General features: G+C 46.5%; 2 protein-coding genes across 8 annotated transcripts in view; one reads left to right on the top strand and one right to left on the bottom strand.

Moving 5' to 3' along the window:
• Positions 1-14,644, bottom strand: part of PTK2B (protein tyrosine kinase 2 beta) — a 148,496-nt gene extending 133,852 nt beyond the window's left edge. For 2 of the 7 annotated variants that reach the window (XM_008956236.7, XM_055116383.2), the window contains exons 1-6: positions 14,457-14,592; positions 13,779-13,862; positions 12,879-12,961; positions 3,657-3,754; positions 2,730-2,889; positions 493-610 (exon numbers count right to left, since the gene is read on the bottom strand). The gene's annotated coding sequence lies outside the window, so the exon portion shown is untranslated. Of the gene's footprint in view, positions 1-492; positions 691-741; positions 761-2,729; positions 2,890-3,656; positions 3,755-11,269; positions 11,382-12,878; positions 12,962-13,778; positions 13,863-14,456 lie in introns of those variants that run through there. The other 5 variants (XM_034965874.3, XM_057302994.2, XM_055116381.2 and 2 more) reach the window with 4 other exon arrangements.
• Positions 14,600-23,507, top strand: part of TRIM35 (tripartite motif containing 35) — a 26,725-nt gene continuing 17,817 nt past the window's right edge. Inside the window, exon 1 of the mRNA XM_003830805.6 lies at positions 14,600-15,363. Coding sequence (XP_003830853.1) covers positions 14,929-15,363 — 435 coding nt within the window. The 5' untranslated portion in view covers positions 14,600-14,928. The remainder of the gene's footprint in view (positions 15,364-23,507) is intronic.

Genomic DNA, 23,507 nt, shown 5'->3' with positions numbered 1-23,507 from the left:
GATTCAGAAGATGACCTCTCAGGTGCAAGGAGTGGCTGCAGGAGAGTCAGGGTGGGCTGGGGGTGAGACTATAATCCCTGGGGCTGCGGAAGGGCCCGGGAGGGAGCGGGGAGTGGGGGCAGGAGCTGAAACCCCGTGGCTCCCTAACCTGAGCTTTAGAGGCAGCAGCCTGGCTGTGCCTTCACACCGTCACCCCTAGCCTCCCCCAGCCTCCCCTGTCTGAATATGTTGAGAGGACAAAGAGGGAGAAACACCCTATAGTGTCAAATTTACTCCAAAAATAGAACCCCTCCTCCCCGCGGAAGGCTGGCGAGCTCCGGGCGTGTGCACAGCACCCACGGCTCCGATTTCCTGGGTCTGGCCGTTTCTCCGGGAACTCCCAGCTCAGGTGCCCAGGATCCCGGAATTGTCGTCCCCAACCCCTGCCACCCGGTCAAGCCTCCAACTTCTGCCGGGCGCAGCGCTCAGCCCTGGCTCGCGGGAGGGACTCACCCAGGGAGGCGCGGACTCCAGCGACTACTCCTCGGGCCCCGCCAGGTGAGCCGGGACGGCGGCAAGTACAGGTAAGTCGGCTGGGCAGGTAGGTGTGCAACGGCTCCGGAGGCTGTGGCTGAGTAAAAGGGCTGACAGGTTAGATTCTCCCTCCTCCTCTGAGTTGTTAACCACACCCCTGCTGCTCTCCTCCCCACTTCCTTAAAGGGTGGGGTGTGTTGTCTGTGTGTGCCGGCTCCAGCCTCTTACCATAAACTCTGAAATAGACGCTGCCACCAATTCCCTGAGCGCCGGGCAGACCTGGGGGGCGATCTCTGCCATTCCCCCGGCCGCAAATGGGATCCTCGGATGTTATATGCCCCTTGTGAGCAGTTAACTCCCCAATTCCTAACACCCCTCCATCCTCTGTCCACTCCACCTGCAGCCTTTTGGAGGCCAAAAGGTGTGTGTGAGGGGGGTGGGGGCGCAGGGCGGGCGGAGGAAACCAACTTCTCGGGCTGGTTCTCCCAAGACCCCCCGCAGTGGGAGATGTTATCTACATGGTACTGAGCACTTGTGTCCTAATCTCTCCATGTCCTAAAGTGGCCCCAGTCCCTTTGCAGGCATGAAAAATCATAAATACCACCAGGGATTTTGGGAGAACCGGTCCAGGTCCCTGAACACAGAAGACCAGGTCCCTGAGCTGTGACTAAGTAGGGTCTGAGGACAGCACAAGAATAGTTAGAGATGCTGGACAGCCCCTTCCAGGGGCCCCGCCCAGAGGCTGGTCCCCTCTTTCCTCAGGCCGGTGATATGTGAGCAGGCACTCAAGGGCACTTAGCAACACTTCTTCCCTATCCCTAGGAAAACTCCAGACTTGCTCCTGAGTAGGAGGAGGAAGTGACCTGGACTTGGCATAAAGTGAAAAAGGTGGAGTGTACTCAGCAATGTCCTCTCCAGAGCCCCTGTGGCAAGCTTCTTTATTCTGTGTCCTGTGCAGGATTGGAATCTGATTCCCAGAGCTACCCTGTTGCACAATTCTAGAGGATGCTATTCACAATGTACTTTCTGAGAATGGCGCCCCCTGGAGTTGTGCTGAGGAAGCACTCAGTTTCCAAGATTGCACTGACTCCTTCCCATTTCTGAAAAGAAACTGGAGACTTAGATAAGTTAACAAAGCTAGGAAGTCAATGTTTCTCAAAGTATAATTAGTGGACTACCCATAGCTATTGGCTGGATGCCACTCTGGGTCCGATGAAGATCAGACTCTCTGCAGCTAGGGCCCACCTGCCCAGCATAGGGCTCACAACCCATTGATGGGCACTGCCAGCCTTGACAGCTGGAGCCCCCCACCCCTTCCCATTTGTGCTATTCACAGATTTGTCACGTTCCCAACACTCAGCGTTTTGGAGGTAATCTTGGTGACTACACAGCGGTCAGCAGGTCAGAAGGTGGTCAGGTGGGAGAACTTGGCCAGGGATGGGAGAGGCAAGTCAGACAGAGGTACACTGAAGTTAGCAGGGAAGGTGTGGGGATGAGGAGGCAGGTAATTGACTACATGGCAAGGACATGGTCAGAGGGCATCTGGCAGTGGGTGTCCCCTCTGTATTCTTGCGCTTGGAAATGAAGTGATGAAGGCTGAGTGGCACGAAAGTTAGATACCTGGGTGAGTTGTTGAGAGTCTGTACTAGGAGGTGGCAGTGGGAACTAAAAGCAAAGACAATCAAGACCTGTTTAAGAAAAGGTGAGTTTGTGTGTGCTGCCCCTGTGTGGCCACATAAATGAACTACAATCTTATCTTGCTGGGACCAATTCTGGGAAAGGTGAGTTTTCAGAGGTTGTTGAATTCTTCAGCACTTTAAAAAAAGAATCTCCCAAATCTACCTCACAGAATCATAAACCCATAGCTTTTTAAATGAAAAAGACATTGAGAAACTCTCTGGGGTGGCCAACTCCGCCATCAGGTCTCCCTAGGTTCTGTCCAGTGTCATGTACAAGCAACTCAGGTGACAAGGTCATGCATTTCTGCCTGTTACTGCCTTTAAAAAAAACCCATCAGAAATGCCTCAGGAGCCCTCGAATTCCATGGAAATCCCTAAAAGACACTATCCATGGCGATGCTGTCCATATGGCATAGGTTGCAATAATGATCTACCCCAGTTAGAAAAGAAAAATATTTCCCTTCTACTTCTGTATCTCAAGCTGACCAAGTGCCATGTGGGAGGCCCTAATTGTGGGGGTGTTGGGGGGATGCGTACCTGGATCAGAAGAAGGAGAAAACTGTAATGAAAAAGGCCTTTGAACAAATGTCCTTTCAGCTGCTGGACTCTTCCATTTGGATGTTCCACTCTTACCCCAAACTCAGGTCTATAACCCTGGCTCATATTGCTCTTCAAACAAGTCCCGTTCCAGCCCTCCCTGTGAATGTCAACAAAAGAGAAGTCACCTTTGACTCTCCCTCTCCCTCCTTACCCTGCAGCCATGTAATCTCCAATCTCTAAGTCCTGGGAGTCCCACAAACTTTATTCCTATTCCTCGTTTTCTTTCCTGTCCTATTGACCCATCCTGGTTCAGGTTCTCTTTTCTTATCTTTTCACTAACTGGAGATTACAAAGGTGGTTGAGCTGGTGGTTAACTTTTGGGATGGCATTTGAAACCACAAGAATGGATAAATTTGTCTAAGGCAAGAGTCAGAGACAGCAGAGGACTTCAAGTGAAGCTCTTACCAGGAGCAAATGAATGAAGAGCCAAAGGTCAAGTGGGGTGGGCTGATAAGTAAACTGAAAGTGAAGACACAGAGGCGGCACCCGCTGATGAGTCCTGGAAAGCTTGACTGCCAAGGGCAATTGAGACCAGGGGATATTGGAGGGGGTCGTGGGTTGAAAGAGGACTGATTTGTCATTTAGGATGATAGCCAGTAGAGCAGGTTTCAATGCTCATAGGAAGGATCCAGTCAAGAGGGAAGAGGTTGTGACTTTGGACATGCGAATCCATCTTTCTGAGCTTTTATTTCCTAATCTAGAAAAGTAGAAAAATAAGTATTATCTGTTCTACCTGTTTCCCAGGGTATTGTGAAGCCCAAATTAAGTGATAGGTGTACAAATGCTATGAAAAATTCTATAGCTATAATTTTTAGAAATGATAGCAATTAAAGTAAGCTTTATGGGGAGACAGTACATACATACCTGCCATATAATTTATCAAGTGTTCACTCTGTGCCAAGAACTTTCATCTGCCGTCTAGCTTGTCTTCACAACCGTCTATGAAGTTGCTAGTCCTATTCCTGGTTTGCGGAAAGGAAAAGGAAGCTTGGATAAGGTAAATAAATTATTCACAGGCTCCCAGGTGGTAAAGAGCAAAACCCATCATTGGCAGGGCTGCGACATTATGTAACTGGCATCTCTCCATTGTAAATGATGGAATTTAAATTACATCATGTAAATTTACTATTATGTAGAATAAATTTTATTTTAAAAGAACAGTATGGTTATAAGTATTCTAAAAAAAAAATGGATAAATACAAAAACTAGCTGGGCATAGTGGTGTATGCCTGTAGTCCCAGCTCCTTGGTGGGGCTGAGGCAGGAGAATCGCTTGAACCTGGGAGGCAGAGGTTACAGTGAGCTATAATCATGCCACTGCACTCCAGCCGGGGCGACAGAGTGATAGTCCATTTAAAAAAAAAAAAAGGGACAAAGAAAAACTTATGGGTACAAGTACTAAAAAAAGTACTTCATCACCAAGGGATGTCTACCTCTAATTTAACCAGACATCACTATGTTTACGAAGTGGGCCACAGTTGAGGCCAAAATAAGTTGAGTATGGCTTGAATAGAACTCAAAATCATGCCCTCAACCTAAAAAGAACTTTCTCTTTTCTTTCCTTAATAATGGAATCCCTGACTTTCAGATGGTCACAGCCTGCCCAAAATGAAGGCTACATTTCCCAGTCTCCCTTGCATGTGTGACCAGGTGCGACCATGTGATTAAGTTCTCCGCAATGGTTGAAGAGTAGAAGCTATGCACACAACTCCAGAATCATGCCCCTCAAGGGAATGAGCACATCCTCCAATATTTTCCACTTTATCTTTTCCACCTCCACCTGACAATGAAACCTGGAGCAGCCATCCGGTCTATGATGTTAAGAATCCGGGTACCTAATGCCGTCCAGCCACCATGCTTACCCTGGACATAGTCTGAACCTAGTTTAACTTTTACATGAGAAAGAAATTTAAGTTGCTTGGGTTACTTCATTTTGGCCTTTCTGTTACCATAGCCTGAACTGCATCGGTGATACTATGACATAATAAGAAATATATATTTGGTCTCTGACCGTGCACACAACTTCTAAAACCCTTGGAATTTCTGGAGTGTTAAGAATGTTTTTTTGAGGCCAGGCATGGTGGCTCATGCCTATAATCCAAACACTTTGGGAGGCTGAGCTGGGAGGATTGCTTGAGGCCAGGAGTTCGAGGCCAGCCTGGCCAACGTGGCAAGACTTCATCTGTACAAAAAAATACAAAAATTAGCTGGGCATGGTGGTATGCACCTGTAGTTTTAGCTGCTTGGGAGGCTGACGCACGAGGATTGCTTGAGCCCAGGAGACTGAGGATGCAATGAGCTATGATTGCACCACTGGATGAATTTAGCTTGGGCAACAGAGCAACACCCTGTCTCAAAAAAAAAAAAAAAAAAAAAAAAAAAAAAAAAGCCTTTTGTATGCCAATGAGATGCCTGGTGGCTTAGGTATCTTAGATCCCTTAGATAGCTTCAGGATGAGGGCTGGTCATCAGAAAAACTGAGGTATGATGAGAAGGCTGAACTTTCAGCGCTATCCCTAAAACTTGGGGAAGGAAAGGGGCTGAAGGTTGAGTTGATCACCCATGGCCAATACTGTAATCAGTCATGCCTACATAAAGAAGCCTTTCTAAAAACCCAAAAGAACATGGTTCAGAGCTGAAGTTGCAGAGGTTCTCAAAGGGTGGCACTTTAAGGGAAGGCATGAAGCTCCATGCCCCTTCCCACAGACCTCACCCTGTGCATCTCTTCCCTTTGGCTGCTTACCTGTATCTTTCATAATATCTTTTTAAATAAAGGACAAAAGAAAGAAAAGTGTTTCTCTGAGCTTTGTGAGCCACTCTAGCAGATTAATCAAACCTAAGGAGGGGTCATGGGAACCCCGATGTATAGCCAGTCAGTCGGAAGCACAGGCCACAACCTGGGACTTGCTACTGGCATCTGAAGCTGGAGCGGGGTGGCAGGGTGGGGAGTTGGGGCAGTCCTGTGGGACTGAGCCCTTAGCCTGTGGGATCTGATGCTATCTCCAGGTAGATAGTGTCTGAATTGAGCTGAATTATGGGACGCTCAGTGTTGTGGGACTTTTCCTTAGTTTAGCTAAAGACGGGGTCCTTGTCTCATGGCCATGAAAGATTAGGCTCACAGACAATTTGAAGGGTGAGTAAGGCAGGGTTTTATTGGGTGAAGAGGGAAAAAAATGGCAACAGGGACCCTTCACAAAGCCAGAGTCCCTATGTGCTTCCTACCTCACCGTTTGAATCGCAGGTACCACCCAGGAAAAGGAGGGGCCAGGCTCCTCCCCACTGCAAACAGCAGGAACTCCTGTGGCTCCACCCCAATGCGCACTCCTCCCAGTATACAGGCTGGCTAGAGTTTCTCTGGGGACCCTTCCCACCCGGCTGTCTCACCAGCTGGTGTTCACTGGCAATCAGTTGTTGGTGGGAAGAAACTCCTGCACATCCAGCATCAGACGTGACTGTTGGGTGGTACAGAAGAGTACAGAGAAATATGCAGCGCTTTTCTTTTCTTCAGAGCATCCTAGCTAATACACCACCATTTATCCTATTTTCTTTTAGATAGATATAAGTTAAGGCAGAACCTCAATTTTCTCATGTATAAAATGGGATTAATTTACCTTATGGGATGTTAGAAAAACTAGAAGTACATGTGCATTTCCTTGCTATTGCTATAGCTCATAACTGACCATTAATGGATATTATGTCCTGTTGTAATTTTTTTTTTTTTTTTTTTTTTTTTTTTTTGAGACAAGAGTCTTGCTCTGTCACCCAAGCTAGAGGGCAGTGGTGCAATCTTGGCTTACTGCAAGCTCCACCTCCCAGGTTCATGCCATTCTCCTGTCTCAGCCTCCCAAGTAGCTGGGACTACAGGCGCCCGCCACTGGGCCCGGCTAATTTTTTTTGTATTTTTAGTAGAGACGGGGTTTCACCATGTTAGCCCGGACAGTCTCGATCTCCTGACCTCGTGATCCTCCTGCCTTGGCCTCCCAAAGTGCTGGGATTACAGGCATGAGCCACCATGCCCCACCCTGTTGTAACTTTTTAAAACGGGTTCCTGAAAAAAAAAAAAAAGGTTGCTTTAAAATATTCCACCTCCCCCATCAAAAAAAAAATCTGTAGAGGGGAGAGATAAAACGAAAATAGCAAAGTTGATAATAATGCAAGCTGAATGATGGGTATGTGGGGGTTAATTATACTGTTCTCTCTAAAATATTGAGTGCATTTGAAACTGCACATAATGAAAAAGTTAAAAAAAATGAACAAAATAAGATCTTTCCACAGAGGATAAAAAAGGGCTCCTGGAAATAATCCAATGTGAATCTCTTTGGGAAAAATAAAGACATAGTTAAACCATTGAAAAATTGATTTGGGTCAATTTTTGGAAGGATGGAAAACACTGAAGAGCATTTTTAATTGTTCCATTAAAGAACAACACGCAAGGCCAGGCGCAGTGGCTCACGCCTGTAATCCCAGCACTTTGGGAGGCTGAGGTGGGCAGATCACTTCAGGTCAGGAGTTTGAGACCAGCCTGGCCGACATGGTGAAACCCCATGTCTACTAAAAATACAAAAATTAGCTGGGCGTGATGGTGCATACCTGTAATTCCAGCTACTCCGGAGGCTGAGGCAGAAGAATTGCTTGAACCCTGGAGGCGGAGGTTGCAGTGAGCCGAGGTCATGCCACTATACTCCAGCCTGGGCAATAGAGCAATACTCTGTCTCAAAAACAAACAAACAAAACCATGCAGAGAAAGCCTCAATGCCACAGAGGACACATGGTTGCCACAGAGGACACATGGTTTCCGCAGCTATTGGGCACGCTTCAGGATTTCCATAACTCCCCAGGTCGCTGCAGGGCTGGCCTGCAGGCTGCTCCTAGAAAGAGTGGCTGCCTGGAAAAGGAGACTTCCCTGATGCCCTGCCGACTCTGAATCAGCTCTATGACTTTGGTCTTCTTGGCTCTGAACCCCTAACCCCCATCTGTGAGTGGGCTCATCTGGTCCCCGACATCCCATGGATAAGCTCTGAAGCATTGAGTGACTGCCCAAACCTTGCTTGCCAGTGTCGAATTCCATAATTTTAACAAGCGTGGTGATCTGGTCCCAGCCCACCATGTGCAGGAAACATCAACTAGGAAGTGAAAGCAGATTGCTGCAGGCAAATGCATTGTTAGGAACAAGAAGAACTTCTAGACAGGAAAAAAATGCCTAGCATGTGCAAGAGCCCTCAAAACACAAGCATCTGTGGCCATTTACAGGACAGAGACAAATAACCCTGCATACTTCATTAACTCCTATTACTTTATTAGCCAGCACAGTAGAGTATTATTGTCTGTTTTGGTGCATCATGAGGTATGATTTATATTACGTTCTACATGCTTTAGAGAAAAAAAACCACAAAATATATTTCTGAAATATTCCCATTCAAAATGTTTCCAATAAAATAATTGAGTGCTTCAATATAAATTTCAGGAACATGGAAAATCAGCTTTGTGTTGTGTCCAGTTGCCAAGTTGGCTGTCTATTCCTGTACCACTCCAGCGTCTTTATAATGAATTGCAGCAATGTGTAACTTCATGTGGATGATCTAAACAAGAGGTCGAAAGCCAAAATGCCTACAGGGGCCGAGCAGGGAACGTGAGGGAAGCTGGCTGGATAGGAACTGTGGCAAATGGGAGAACAAATGTCCCTCCTACAGGGAGCAGCTGCTATTCAGCTCAAAAGTCTATTGCCATGCAGAAAAGTAAGCTTAATGAAGCCAGATCCTCCTTTTTTCAAAACGCAAAGGCAGACAGTGAACTATCTGCAAAGGAAGTTAAGAAAAAACAATTCCATTTACAACGACAGCAAAAATAAGATACTTGGAAATAAACTTAACCAAGGAGGCAAAAGTCCTGCATGATGAGAACTACAAAACATTGGTGAAAGAAATAATAGAAGGCATAAGGAAATGGAAAAGACATCCTGTGTTCATGGATTGGAAGACATAATATTGCCTAGGTCACTGCCTATCGAATGGAAAATTTTCTCCCTTTTATAATAAATAGCAGAGTCCCTAATGTATCTCAGGTAATCACCTTCATCACATGATTCAGGTAAATTCTGATTAGCTCAAATCAATCATGATGGTCTTATTCCCCTTGCCAGTGATGAATTTAGAAGTGAACATGTGATCCAGTTCTGGCCAATAAGATGCAAGGGAGTATTCTGGAAGGTTTTAAGAAAGGTTTCTTAGCTCTGAAAATGAGACATACAGGGAGAAATGGCCTTATTTCATTTCTGGACATTGGTTCATATCAGGATAAGATGCTGGAGTTGCTGCAGTCATTTTCCAACCAAAAGGAAGCCAGAGGCTGACCAGAGAGAGGATGAATCTAAAGTCACTGACATAACCAACAGTGGATGCCTTTTGCCTCCAGATTTCCTGGTATGTGAGATAATACACCCCCTTATGGCTTAAATCATTTTATGTTGCATTTTATCTATATGTAGCTTAAAAGATCATAAATGATACAGACAGAAAAAAGTATAGGTCAAATAAAAGATGTTTGCAGTCAAATATGACCCAGAGGCAGGCAGTTTACCACCCTCAGTGTTTCCCTAGTTACTTGGATTAAACACTATTTCTCACAGAAGTTCTCCCTACATTATTCAGATCAACTGAGAGCTCCCACCCTCCTTGTTTCTGTAGTTTAGGCCTCAGTAAAGGTCCATCGGACTACAGTGATTTCCTCAAAGATTTACTTGGTAACTCTGATGAACAAGGTCGATTATGTCTGCAGTGCCAGGATGCCTGTTTCTGAAGATGCTGCTGCCAGCCCTGCGGCTGACTTTATTTAGCAACTGTTGTCCTTATCCCAATATTTTGTTATCTGAAATCTGCTTTGTCTGATATTAACATAGTCAAACCAGCTTTCTTTTTATAAGCATTAGTGTGGTATATCTTCTTCCATCCTGTTAGTTCAATCTGTATGCTTACATTTAAAGTAAGTTCCTTATAGCCAGCATATAGTTGAGTCTTGCCTTTTTATATAATCTAACAATCTCTGCCTTTATTTGCAGTAGCCACTTTCTAGTTCACTGTTTCAGAAAAAAAAAAAAAAAACAAGGCAATTTCCTCCTTTACTCTCTGCACCTGGGAATTTATTTTCTTAACAATTTAAAAAGTTATTCCTTACACAAATTTACATGGTGATGGCAAGGGGTTTGGAAATCTGGCAGTGCTTGGCAGGGCATTTGGGAGGTGGGATGCAGGAAATTAGAGATTATGAGAACTTTTGAGTAAGCTCTTGCAGAAGATTAGCTAGTATACATAGGACTTGAACATCAATAAGGACCTCTGAATAAGGTCCTTTGTATTGAAAGGAGAAATATAAATTGGTGACAGATTGGTTCTAGTCACCAAGATTTCTCTTTCCTGGTCTCTGGCTAAGTCTTAGTCACCCTTACCCACCCCCCCACCATATGCAAAGAATAAAACAATTTCAGAGCATCTAAGTTGGTCAGAACTTGGAGCAATTAGTTCCATCTTTTCTTTTATAGTGGAGGAAAAGCAAGTTAGAGAAGTGAAGTAATATGCCCCAGGTCCTGCCCCTGGGTAGTGGTAGAGCTTGGACTAGAACTAAGTCCTTTCTGGATTTCCAGAATGATTGAAGAGCCTTATTGGTTTAATGTTAACCTTTGTATTGTACTTTAAAAGATACAATTTCTACTCTTCCTTCTTGTTTTCGATTTGTGGCCCCATTCAGAATATGAGGGAAAAAAAAGACCCAACAAAATAAGGAAGATCAGGTAAGAACAGAATGAAACACATAGACAGCAACACATATCGATTCACAACACAACTGGGACACATAGATAAGAGAACACAATGAAAGAGAATGAGACGACGTAAGAGTCTCTGCGTTGGGGGGAGGGGAGAGGGCTATCTGGAGTGTAGCGTTGTTAGCCCCATCTTGTGGCTTTTTTGGATATTGCCTCTAAGGTTAATTTTTGAACCACTAACCAACCATAGCTGGAGACCCAACAACTTGTTGGGTGAATAGATCTAGGATAATTGCTTTCAAACTTTCTTGCACCTCAGAATCACCTAGCATGCAAGTGAAAATGAAGATTCCTGGGCCTCACTTTCCACAAGAGACATGAGTAGATTAAAGTGGGCCCAGGAAACTGCTTTTAGAAAACTCCCCAGGTAATTGCAGGAGAACCATGAACCACATTTAAGAAACACTGAAGGCAATTAGAGTTAGTGGTATTCATCCCTTGTCATTGTGAGGAAAGGACTATGCTGAGGAAAAGTGTGGAAGGAAATTGTTAAGAACTTTAAAGGTCTGAGATTTTACCCTACTTGCAAGCTAATGTGTGGGCCAAGGGAAAACGTCTCCTTTGCCCCTTGAAGTTTCACTGCAAATCACTGACAAAAAGGTTAAGAAGAGGAAAGGGATAGAAGTTTATTTATTTTTTTGAGACAGGGTCTGGCTCTGTCACCTGGGCTGGAGTGCACTGGCACAATCTCGACTCACTGCCACCTCCCGGATTCAAGCGATTCTCCCACCTCAGCCTCCAGAGTAACGGTGGAGGGTGTCCAGGTTATTGGCATCTTGAACAAAGAATTGGAAAAAACGCACAAACTAAGCAGGGAAGGCATGAAGGGTTTTATGGAAAATGATACACTCCACAGTGTGGGAACCGGCCTGAGCATAGGGGCTCAAAGGCCCCATTACAGAACTTTTGGGGGTTTAAATACCCTCTGGAGGACTCCATTGGTTACTTGGGGTACGCCCTATGTAAATGGAGAGGATGAAGTAAAGTTACAAAGTTATTTACTTGGCCTACGCCCTATGGGGAGGATATTTGCTGTCGCAGCTGAAGTGTGAATTGGCCTTATGTTCCCTGCCTCCAGACCCTATTTTCCTGCCTCAGGCTATAGGTACACACCACCACACGCGCCCATTGTATTTTTTGTAGAGACGGGGTTTTGCTATGTTGCCCAGGCTGGTTTTGAACTTGTGAGCTCAAGGCCTTCTTCGACCTCCCAAAGTGCTGGGGTTACAGGTGTGAGCCACCACTGGCACCTGGCCCGATCCGCCATGCCTGGCCTGATCATAGTTTTATGTGACATGGGAGCCTTCAGAATGAAGACCTAAAGATAGACTGGAAATGGCTCATTTTCATGCTTAGGTTCAGCAAAGTATGAGTAGCTGTGTAGAAATATGATTGAACAAAAGGGTATGAGCTAATGTTAATAAACTGAGTGGGGAACCTAGGCCTGTCTGTCTAGATTTTTCTTGGCCTCTACGAACATGCATTTCTTCCTTCCAGGTATGTTACAGGTAGTTAGACAGGCATGAGCAGGGCAGGAGAGGACTCTACCCTCCCCAATCCCCTCAAGCAAGAATGCCAGGTGATGGTTTCGCAGTTATCACACTGCCTTTCTAAAATGGATAATTTGGCAGATGGGCCAGAGAGAGGGAGAGAGACAATTCCCTGATGGTCCACAGCTGTCACTAAAGTGTTACTTGATGTTAATTGATATTAAAGCAGGTGCCAGGCATAGGCAATTTCCCAAACAGAGAAAAACACCTGAGATTGGTAATCAGCTTCCAATAAAATTTCAGAAATTGGTTGAGTGAGCTTGGGCATGCACATTAAGAGACAAAATAGTGGAGTATGACCTTCCGGGGGCATTCCACTGGAAAAGGGAAGAAAGCCTCAGATGGGCATGTGTACAAATTCCTAAGCACATGGTGCATGCTCACCTCCCAAGCATAGGGAGGGCACTGTGCATTCGGGCAGCTCACACTGAGGGAAGAATGAAGGGAGAGGGCAGCAAGACTGCAGAAGTGGGCCAGCATATGAAGTCCCAGGATCAGGGTTAAATGCCACACTTGTCCCTCAAGTTGCCCGCTTGGGTCTCTTCCAAGTGTACTTTCTTTTCTGTCCCAAACTTTTTAAAAAACTTCCACTCTTGCTCTGAAACTTGCCTCAGTTGCTTTTTCTGCCTTATGCCCTGTATTAGTCCATTTTCACATTGCTATAAAGAACTGCCTTAGACTGACTGGGTAATTTATAAAGGAAAGAGGTTTAATTGACTCACAGTTCCGCATGGCTGGCGAGGCCTCAGAAAACTTACAATCACAGTGGAAGGTGAAGGTGAAGCAAGACACCTCCTTTGCAAGGCTGCAGGAAGGAGAATGAACACAGGAGGAATTACCAAACACTTATAAAACCATCAGATCTCGTGAGAACTCACTCACTATCAGGAGAACAGCATGGGGGGAAAACCACCCCTGTGATTCAATTACCTCCACCTGGTCTCTCCCTTGACACGTGGGAATTATGGGGATTACAATTCAAGATGAGATTTGGGGTGGGGACACAGCCAAACCATATCATGCCCCTCAGTCTAATTCTTTCTTCTAAGGAGGCAAGAATTGAGGTTGCTGCAGACCCATACAGATTCACTGCTGTTAACTCAGACACCTGCTACCCCTAACAGGTATGGGGTAGGACCCTCTCTGGAATCGGGCTCTTATGGCCTACAGTCAAACAAGGTAGGTCAGATAATTTCTTTATGGCCAGTTATTCCACAGAAAGGCAGAGAGAAAGAGTAATCTTTTAAGGTTTCAAGACTGGCTTTAGGAAAAAGGGGTTCTGGTTTCTATGACCTGCCTTGGGGAAAAGGAATTCTAATTTCTATGGCTATCCTTGGGGGACTGAGAGATAGGAGGGCAGAGAAAAATTTCTGCTTTTGAGGCCATTTTGGGGTATTGTTTTCTGAGTTTCAACACTAACAAGTTTGCATGCCAAAATTTCATGAATACTGCTAAAAGATGAAACTCCTGGGTCAGAGACAAAGGATAATACTAACAGCAATAATAGTAGTCACAGTATTGTCATTGGGCCAGTTTCTGAGCCCTAATTCTTGCAAGACTATGTGATGAAGGCCACAGTAGGTTGCATTACAGGAGAGGGGCCCCAAGTTTAGGAAACTCACATCTCTTATAATTGGGAATAAGTCTGCCAGATCTTTGGAGAGACAAGAATTCTGTCTTCCAGGGCTATTCAATGCAGAAACATCCTTGAAAAGATAGTCGGAAAAAGGCAGTCAGTGCCTCTGCTCTCTCAAGACATGCAGGAACATGACACATGTGAATTGTCTCCCAATAGAAAAGGAATGAAAGTGCATCGTGTGAAAAGTATTCTGCATCTGGAGGCTGTAAAGTGATCAAACTGAAGCAGGAATGAAGATTTGAAGGAACCATCCAGGCCTACTGTACCTGGCAAGAATTGAGCATGAACTCTAGTTATCTCAGCTAAACTTTGCAGAAGTCCTCAATTTCACTGTTTTAATGGGCACTTGCCCATTAAAACAGTGGTTGTCATGAGCACTTTCCACATTTATTTCACTTTATCCTCACACTTCATGGAAACAGAGCTATTACAGCCATTGTACTCATGAGTAAATGGACTTTGAAACATGATGACCTGTTCACTTTTTCAACCACAGGACAAGAATCAGGTTTTCTCGGAGCTCTTCTGCCGCCACCCCTCTCTTGTTTCTCCTTACCGCGGCGGGCCAGAAGAAGACTGGCCAAAATAAGTAAACGACTAATGCAAGAGTGGCATAGGTCCTCAAAAAGGCGCTGCAAACTTAAGTGGTGATTGCACTCACGGTGCTTTAAGACCCAGCCACTACTTCGGAAGCAGGAAGTTGGCATCTCTGGTTTCTCCCATCCGCGGGCCTGAGGTTCCCGGGGATTGGTTAAGGAAGAGGCTCCTTTTTCCATTTGCAGCCGGAAGTAGGTTTCCAGTAACACGGAAGCCCTACTACGCCGCCTGGGAGACCCCTCCGTGCTACCCCGGCCAGGGACCCGCCCGGACCTGAGGAGGCGGGAACTGCGGGCAGAAGGCCCGCCCCGCTCTCCCAAGATTTCCCGTGCACACCGGAAGTGGGTGGGGCTCCTCCGAGCGCCCCCTCCCCCCCTCGCCATCCCTCCCGCACGATTGGCCAGCGCCGCTGTCTCTCAGCGTTCCAGGGGAAGGGACTGGGCGATTCCCAGCACTCGGGTCGCAGGCGTTGGCAGCCGGGCGGGTGGGAGGGGCCGGAGCAAAAGTTCCGGGCGCCCGAGCCGGCTGCTCGTGCCATGGAGCGGAGCCCCGACGTGTCCCCCGGGCCTTCCCGCTCCTTCAAGGAGGAGTTGCTCTGCGCCGTCTGCTACGACCCCTTCCGCGACGCAGTCACTCTGCGTTGCGGCCACAACTTCTGCCGCGGGTGCGTGAGCCGCTGCTGGGAGGTGCAGGTGTCGCCCACCTGCCCGGTGTGCAAAGACCGCGCGTCACCCGCCGACCTGCGCACCAACCACACCCTCAACAACCTGGTGGAGAAGCTGCTGCGCGAGGAGGCCGAGGGCGCGCGCTGGACCAGCTACCGCTTCTCGCGTGTCTGCCGCCTGCACCGCGGACAGCTCAGCCTCTTCTGCCTCGAGGACAAGGAGCTGCTGTGCTGCTCCTGCCAGGCCGACCCCCGACACCAGGGGCACCGCGTGCAGCCGGTGAAGGACACTGCCCACGACTTTCGGGTAAGAGCAGCGATTTGCACGAGGCGGCCGAGCCGGGTCTGGAACCCGGAATCCCTTGGCTCTGCGGCTCCCGCCCCTCCTGCCTGCCAGAGCCCAGTGTGCCCGCGTCTCGCTCCCAGCATGCAGGACCCCACCTCTCCGACCCAGGTTCCCAGGGCTGGCTGCGTCTTCAAGGTCGGCCCAGGGGCCCGTGCTGGGAGAAGAGAATGCGAACGGAAAGTGACAGATGAGGTTACATGATGTTCCCAAGACAGCGACACTTGCTTCTGAAGGGCCCAGGCCATGCACCCCTTGTGCCAGCCGGGTGTGGCCCAGGTCCCTTTAAGCGGCACGGATGTGGGTGCAGCCCACGAGCCCTGTAGCTTGGCACACTCAATTTAGAAGTGGAGGAGGAGCCACAGACCTGGCCAGGGGTGTGGAGTCTTAAGATTTCCCCCAAACCAGTCACCTACTTGCCAAGCTGATCCCGCGGTTTGTATTATCTGGGTGAGAGGTCTCTGACCCTGGCTGGCCTATTCTGGTTTATAAAGCAGCATCTCCATATCTAGAGTTCTAGTGACTATACATAAACCCAGGAGCAACTTACAGGGCAAAACTAACATGGAGAATTCTTTGATATAGGAAGGAAAAATGAATAGAAGATAAGGGTTAGCCTAACTCAGCATTTTCCAAAACGTTTAATCTTAGCCCATAGGAAGCAATGCATTTTCTCTTGTGACCCAGAACATATGTATCAGTTGAAACAAAAGTTTTCTGAACATGTTCATGGCACTCTGATATTTTCTGTTACTTCCCTTTGTTTTTTTTTTTTTTTTTTTTGAGACCTCTGTCGCCCAGGTTAGAGTGCAGTGGCGTGCTCTTAGCTTACTGCAACCTTCGCCTCCTGGGTTCAAGCGATTCTGGTGCCTCAGCCTCCCGAGTAGCTGAGATTACAGGCATGTACCAACATGCCTGGCTAATTTTTTTTTTTTTTTTTAATTTCTAGTAGAGGCAGGGTTTCACCATGTTGGCCAGGCTGGTCTGGAACTCCTGGCCTCAAGTGATCTGCCCTCCTCTGCCTCCCAAACTACTGGGATTACAGGCGTGAGCCACTCCGCCTGGCCTCTGTTACTTTTAAAAATTACCCAGAATGTGAAACATTGAATTTATTTCATCACCTGCTAATGCATGAGTCAGAGCCCCAATTGGGAGAACACTGGGTAGCTGGCCCAAAGCTGCATGGACTGGAGAGGAGGAGCTGCCCGAGTCCCCTGTGCCTGGTTTCTGGCCCCCTCTGTGGCCCTGCTTTCTTTTTTTGCAATACCTTTTTAAATACGGAAGTCTGTTCCGCTCCAAATGCATTTGACAAAGTTTAATTGAAGGGGAATGTAGGGATGCTGTCAGTACGCATGTCTCAATGAGTAACCCTGTTGCTCCTGTCATCTTTTTTGTTTAACATGGGTCCATGTCAATGTTTTTCCTGTTTCCACTGGCAGAAGTGACAGATCCTGATTTGGGACAGCTGGAATAAGTGCTGGCCAGCCAGGGTTCTGGGGCCCAGGTAAAGGAGGGATCATGGTTCAGGTCATGACTGATCCCTATTTGGCTGGCCGAGGTGCTGATCAGGAGATGCTGGGGTCAGGGCTGAGAACACCCAGGCAGAGCCCCCAGGCTGAGGCCAAGCCAGGATTCAAGAGCAGAGAGCCATGCACCAGCAGATGCCTGGTACTGCAAGGTCCCAGGGATACTGCAGGAGACAAGATAGACCATTTCCAGCCTCAAGGAGCTTCCAGCAGAGACCCGAGGGAAGAGGAGGTGTTAGCCAGGTGAAAGAGGGTATTTCAGATAGAGGCAGCAGCATTTGGAAGGGTCCAGAAGTGGGAAAGCCTGACTTTCTAGGCACTGAGGGAATTTAAGGGTAGTTAGAATGAGGAGGGACGTGCAGGAGGATCCAGGAGGCCAGTGGCTCACCCTTGCTGTGAACAGCAGCTGGGGGTTTTAGCAGAAGAATGATGGTGTCAAGTCAGTGGACACTCAGGATGATGTCAGGGGCTGAGTAGTCTAGTCCCAAATGGATCTGAGAAGAATGAGAGCCAGGTGTGGTCAGCCTGATGCAGGGTGTAAATCACTCATTTACTAGACAAATGGGTACTGATGGCCGTTGTGTGCTGTGGCCTCTTCTTAGCTTCATGGAATTCTTGTTTGAGCAGGGGGCATAGACAGTCAATAGACAAGATGTAGTTCTGTGTGATTCAAGGTAGGTGGTTGTGGGGGAGCGGTATGGGAAGATGCCCTCCACCACTTGGTAAGAAGGGACTGGGTAAGAAGCTGTGTGCCTCGCTGAGGGGGTTTTCCATTTTGTGCTGTGGGGAGCTCTGAAAGATTCTAAACAGGGGAGTTTGTGATGGGATGTGTGTTTTAGAGAAAGATTACTTTGCCAACTATCTATGTGAGGAACAGCAAAGTCAAAATCATCCCAGCTAACACATTTCATTGCTCACTGTGTGCTAGATGCTTTTCAGTGTTCACACGTCGACAAATTTAATGCTCACAAAAACGTATTTTCAGGTCCTGTGTTTCCTGTTACTGCGTAATAAATGTGGTGGTTTAAAATAGCACAAGTTTGTTCTCTTATGGTTCTGGAGGTTGGAAGTCCTAAAATCGAGGTGTCTGCAGGGCTACATTCCTTTTGGAGGCTCCAGGGAGAATTTATTTCCTTGCCTTCTCCAGCTTGCAGAGGCCCCTTCTTCCAGCTCTGAAGTGTGTCATTCTGTTCTGCATCTGTTGTCACTTTGACTTCTTTGACCAGTTCTACTACCTCCCTCTCATAAGGACCCTGTGATGACATTGGGCCCACCCAGGTAATCCAGAATAACCTCCCCACAGCAAGATCCTTAATTTAATCATCTGCACAGTCCCTTTTGCCATACAAGATTCTGGGGATTAGAATGGGGACATCTTTTCGGGGAAATAATTATTCAGCTTGCTACAGTTAGGTGCTATTATCCCCATTTTATAGACAATTATAGAATCATAGAGAGGGTAAGAAACTTGTCCAAAGTCACAGAGCAAGTAGCTCTAAAGATCACCTGGAGCCTTGTTCAGTTCACACACTGGTCCTGGACTTTGAGAGAGGTTTCTCTCATCTCAGACTTCAGCGGGCAGCTGACTGTGTGTTAGGGGTTGGAGTGGCTGTTGACCATTGTCAGGGCTGGCAGAAGGTACTGGTTGTGTGCCAGTACTGTGTCCAGGACAGGACCGGACAGTCCTAGACCTTGCCTTTGTGGGCATGGTTGTATCATCTCACTAATAATTACATAGTTTCAGCTCGACATTCCTGTGAAGGACAGTACAGGATGTGGTGGGAGATTGTAAGGGGGAGGCTGCTCTTGTTTGGTGGGGTGTGGGAAGGAGTCTCCAAGGAAGTGATTTCGCTGAGAGGAGCTGATTGAGGGGCGGCGAGCAGTGTGTGTGTGTGGCGGGGGTGTGGCGGCGGGGCACAGCGTGGGGGTGTGCAGTGACTGAGAGATGGTTCACGTGGGGATGAGGGACTGCAGGACAGATCCCACAGGACACAGAGGGCCCTGCTTAGGAGCTGGGATTTTTATCGTAGGTGCAGTGGCGCATGATGGAAGGACTGATGAGATTTGGGAGCCTGGCATCATGTTTACAGCAGAGCTGTAGCAAGGAACAGTGCTTAGAAGGACCTTCAGAAATCCTAGTGTGGCGTTTCTCAAACTTGAACAAGTATGCATTCTTCTTAAAGGAAAAAATAGTCTAGCCAGTGAGAGTTAAATTATGTTATTATTTACATGCATACAAATGCAAACCTGGTATAAATAGCACTTGCTCACGCTACATATAAGCAATAAAACCAAAGGAAGTGAACAGATTGAATACAAAACTATAATCAATAACATTCCACTTAAAATATTAATTCTAAAGTTTTATTTTGCTGGAACAAAATCTCTACTCCTGGCCAAGATACTTCTGATTCTCCCATTACTCTGTTCCAAGTGACTACTTAATCCGCCCAAATTTCTGTGAAGAGCTCTGGAGCTTTCTTGTTACGGGATTGGCCTTCATTTGGGTCCGGCACATTCTTTACCTGCTATGTGTATTTCTCTTCTTTCCTTATCAGGACAAGACGATGAAAGTCATGTCTTGATATCAAGTAAGCTGTTAAGAAAATATGAATGGTGGCCGGGCGTGGTGGCTCATACCTGTAATCCCAGCACTTTGGGAGGCCGAGGCGGGCAGATCACGAGGTCAGGAGTTCGAGACCAGCCTGGCCAGTATGGTGAAACCCCATCTCTACTAAAAATGCAAAAATTAACCAGGCATGGTGGCAGGTACCTGTAGTCCCAGCTACTTGGGAGGCTGAGGCAGGAGAATCGCTTAAACCCGGGAGATGGAGGTTGCAGTGAGCCGAGATCGTGCCACTGCCCTCCAGCCTGGACGACAGAGCAAGACTCTGTCTCAAAAAAAAAAAAAAAAAAGAAAAAGAAAAAAGAAAATACGAATGCTGGTGATGTTGTGAACTGAAAGCATGTGTCAGCGCTGTTTATGTCGTGGCTTGGAGTAGGATTGTCTTAGGTTTGGTTTAGGTTACCATTAAATGAAAACATCCTCAGACACAGACCGTGCGTCATTCTATTGTGACGGAATGGTTACATCTTGTGAGGAAGTGGTTACATCTAAGTAATGAGAAGTGGATCAAGGCCAGTGTGTTTCATGCCTGTAATCCCAGTGCTTGGGGAGGCTGAAGCAGGAGGATTGCTTAAGGCCAGTAGTTCAAGATCCTGCACCAAAGCAGAAAAAAATTAGCCGGGTGTGGTGGCACATACCTGTAGTCCCAGCTACTCGAGGGGCTGAGATGGGAGGATTGCTTGAGGCCAGGCATTCGAGGGTGCAGTGAGCTATGACTGGGCCACTGCACTCCAGCCTGGGCAACAGTGTGAGACCCTGTCTCTTACATAAATGAATAAATAAAGTTCTAGGATCAGAACTCAGGTTTCCTGCCTCCCAGTCCAGCACTCTCCAGCTTGCATCTTCTACAGCAGCCCTGTGCTGAGCTGCCTTGTGCAGACCCTTGTCTTATCCATCTTGCAGGACTGGCATGATGACCATTCTTTGCCACCAGCCTCTCCCTGTCCCAGCTCCAGCCCTCTCTCCCCTTCTGGCGTCAACATGTTAGAGTCCATCTGGCTGGATCTAACCCGAGGTTACTCTTGATACCTCTTAAGCCACATTCCAGGTCTTCCCCCTTCCAATGCTTTTCCCCATTTCCTAACCACTCACCCCCATCCTGATCCCCAGCTTCTAGGTGAGGACTTACCAGCTCTTTGGTTGCACCAGAGGACATTGTTTGTTGCTTGCTTGTCCAGGCCTGTGCCCAGTGGTATTGGGAGTGGGGGGTGTCTCACTAGACCCTGCACACTGAGGCTCCTGAGTGATGGCCTCCAGCAGTGGGCTCCATGGCAGACACTTGCTTTGGAACGAGGTCTGAACACAAAGGGGAAAGACAGATCTGGGAGACTGATTTGGAGTTGCATAAGAAAGCTCCATGCATTTTTGCTGTTCATTTAAGAAACCTGGACCATATCCAGCAGGAGAGTTAGGTTACCTGGCATGCAGGTGGCACTTAAGAGCTATGCCGAATGCACAGCATGTGCCTGCCACTCTCATGTAAGCATCTTACAGGGATTGATTTGTGGAGTCCTCACAGCAGTCCTTTGAGCTTGGTAGTATTTTTTATCCCTCTTATCCAGATGAGGAAATGGAGGTGCAGAGAAGTGAAGGAACATGTTCAAGATCACCTGCTACTAGGTGGAGGTGCTGGGATTTGAACCTGGTCGGCCAGGTGCCAGAACTCTTGGCTGCTACATCAATCTGCCTGAAAACAAATCGTGAAATTTGAGAGACTGTAGAGACTTCTCTGCTTTCATTTTTAAGGTGAGGAGCCTGATAGCTGAAGAGAGAAGGAACTTTTTACCAACTCACCAGTGGATAGTGACAGAGACAAGGCTCCAAACCAGCCCTCCTAACCTTCAGTCCAGGAGGCAAGGTATATAGCAGAAAAAACACAGGCATTCCATGTACTCATTGACTGGGCAGGTGGTTAACTGAACATCTACTTTGTGCAGGGACTTGGACATGCAGGGGACAAAACAAAGTCTCTCACCTTGCAGAGCAAGCATTCCTTCTGCAGAAGTGTACCGAGCACCACTTTGCAAGGTAGAGAGGACCTGGAGGTTAAGACCTGCCCTCAGGAAAGAGAAGCTATTACCCTGGATAGTGAGTGCCGAGACAGAGGTGGCCAGGGTGCTGTGACGCCCTGGAATGGAACCTGAGCTGAAGATCAAGGGGCTTCCTGGAGGAAATGAGGGGTACTAGAGCCGAGTTTTCAAGGTGATGTTGGGTTAGTTGGGGGAAGCAGGTGGGAACCAGGCAGAGCAACAGTGTGTATCGAGTCTCACAAGACAGAAAACCTGGCTCAGGCCAGACAGAGCTGATTTCAAATGCAACTCTAGCACTTTGGTAAGTCCTTGCAAAGGGGCTGTGAAGACCTTGTGCAATGAAATTCATTCTTTCCCTCGCCCCTACCTTCCTGCTTCCAGCTATACCACAGAGCACCTGTCCTGTTAATGAAAATTGTGGGTAACGTGATTTTGTAAAGTGCTTAAGATCTTCAATATGCAATTGAAATTTGTTGCTTAAGGAATCAACTTGTCATTTTTGGGAAATCATGTAGTCTATATGATCACATTCTGGATCCTTTAGTATGAATAAAAACCTATTTTGTGTGTGTTTATAACTAATCTTTAACGTAGGCTGGACGCGGTGGCTCATGCCTGTAATCCCAGCATTTTGGGACGCCGAGGCGGGCGGATCACCTGAGATCAGGAGTTCAAGACCAGCCTGGCCAACATGGTGAAACCCTGTCTCTACTAAAAATACAAAAATTAGTTGGGCATGGCGGCAGGCACTTGTAATCCCAGCTACTTGGGAGGCTGAGGCAAGATAATTGCTTGAATCTGGGAGACAGAGGTTGCAGTGAGCCGAGATTGTGCCACTGCACTCTAGCCTGGACAAGAAGAGTGAGACTCCATCTCAAAAAAGTAAAAAATAAAAAAAATAATAAAAAATAAAAAAAATTAAAATCTTAATGTTATAATGTGATGCTAACATCGAAGCTTGTTTGCTTTCCTGAGCTTGGGCTGGGGGATGCTCCAGATCTGTTGTGGGCCCCTGCTACTGCCCATCTCTGCTCATTCATGTGCTCCTTGGGCTACAGGCAGGCCCCTTGAGTGGTAGTTCTATTTGTAATCTAAGCATATTTAGGGTTAAAATTAATACCAAAAGCAAACAAAATAATATTGTTTAGATGCATTCAAATTCACACTTCTTACATGTCATATTTCCTAGGTTAACCACTAGATGCACAGAAGGGGAAAATGGAATAAAAAATGTGTAGTAAATTTTTAAAAAGGAAAGGAAGAAAAAGAAAAATAGAATAAGCAAGACAAATAGCTCAGAACAAGGTGGCAGATTTAAATGCAAACATATCGGTACTTATGTGTTAAATACTCCAGTTAAATGAAAATGTTGATCTGACTGGATAAGAAAATGAAACCTAATTCTGTGTTGCTTAATATAATTATCTCAGTGAGAAAACATTTGATAAAATTTACCATCTTTTTGTGATTAAAAAAACAGGAAACTAGAAATGGAAGGAATTTTATTAGTTTGATTAAGGATATCTAGCAAAAAAACTTACAGCAAATATCACATTTAATGGCAAAACATTGAAAACTTTCTTATTGAGATCAAGAAAAAGACAGGAATGCCCATTATGACCAACTCTATTCAGTTTTGTGTGGGATAGCCTTGTCAATGAAGTAAGCCAATAATTACAAATAAAAGATGTAAGGTTTAGAAAGAAGGGAAGCAAAACTGGCATGTGTAGATAATATGGTTGCATATTTTTGCACTGAGATTTCTGTGTGTAGAAAATAAAGATTCTACAGTTAAATCATGAGTATTAATAAGTTGAGGTGAATGCTGAATCCAAAATCAAGATGCAAAACCAGTTGTATTTCTATGTATCACTAGCAAATAGAAAATAAAATATAGGCAGGGAGTTTTACACCTGTAATCCCAGC

The sequence above is a fragment of the Pan paniscus genome, chromosome 7, assembly GCF_029289425.2.
Source record: "Pan paniscus chromosome 7, NHGRI_mPanPan1-v2.0_pri, whole genome shotgun sequence".
Classification (NCBI taxonomy): Eukaryota; Metazoa; Chordata; class Mammalia; order Primates; family Hominidae; genus Pan; species Pan paniscus.
Note: the sequence above shows the minus strand (reverse complement) of the source record. Positions and strands in the feature narration are given on the sequence as shown.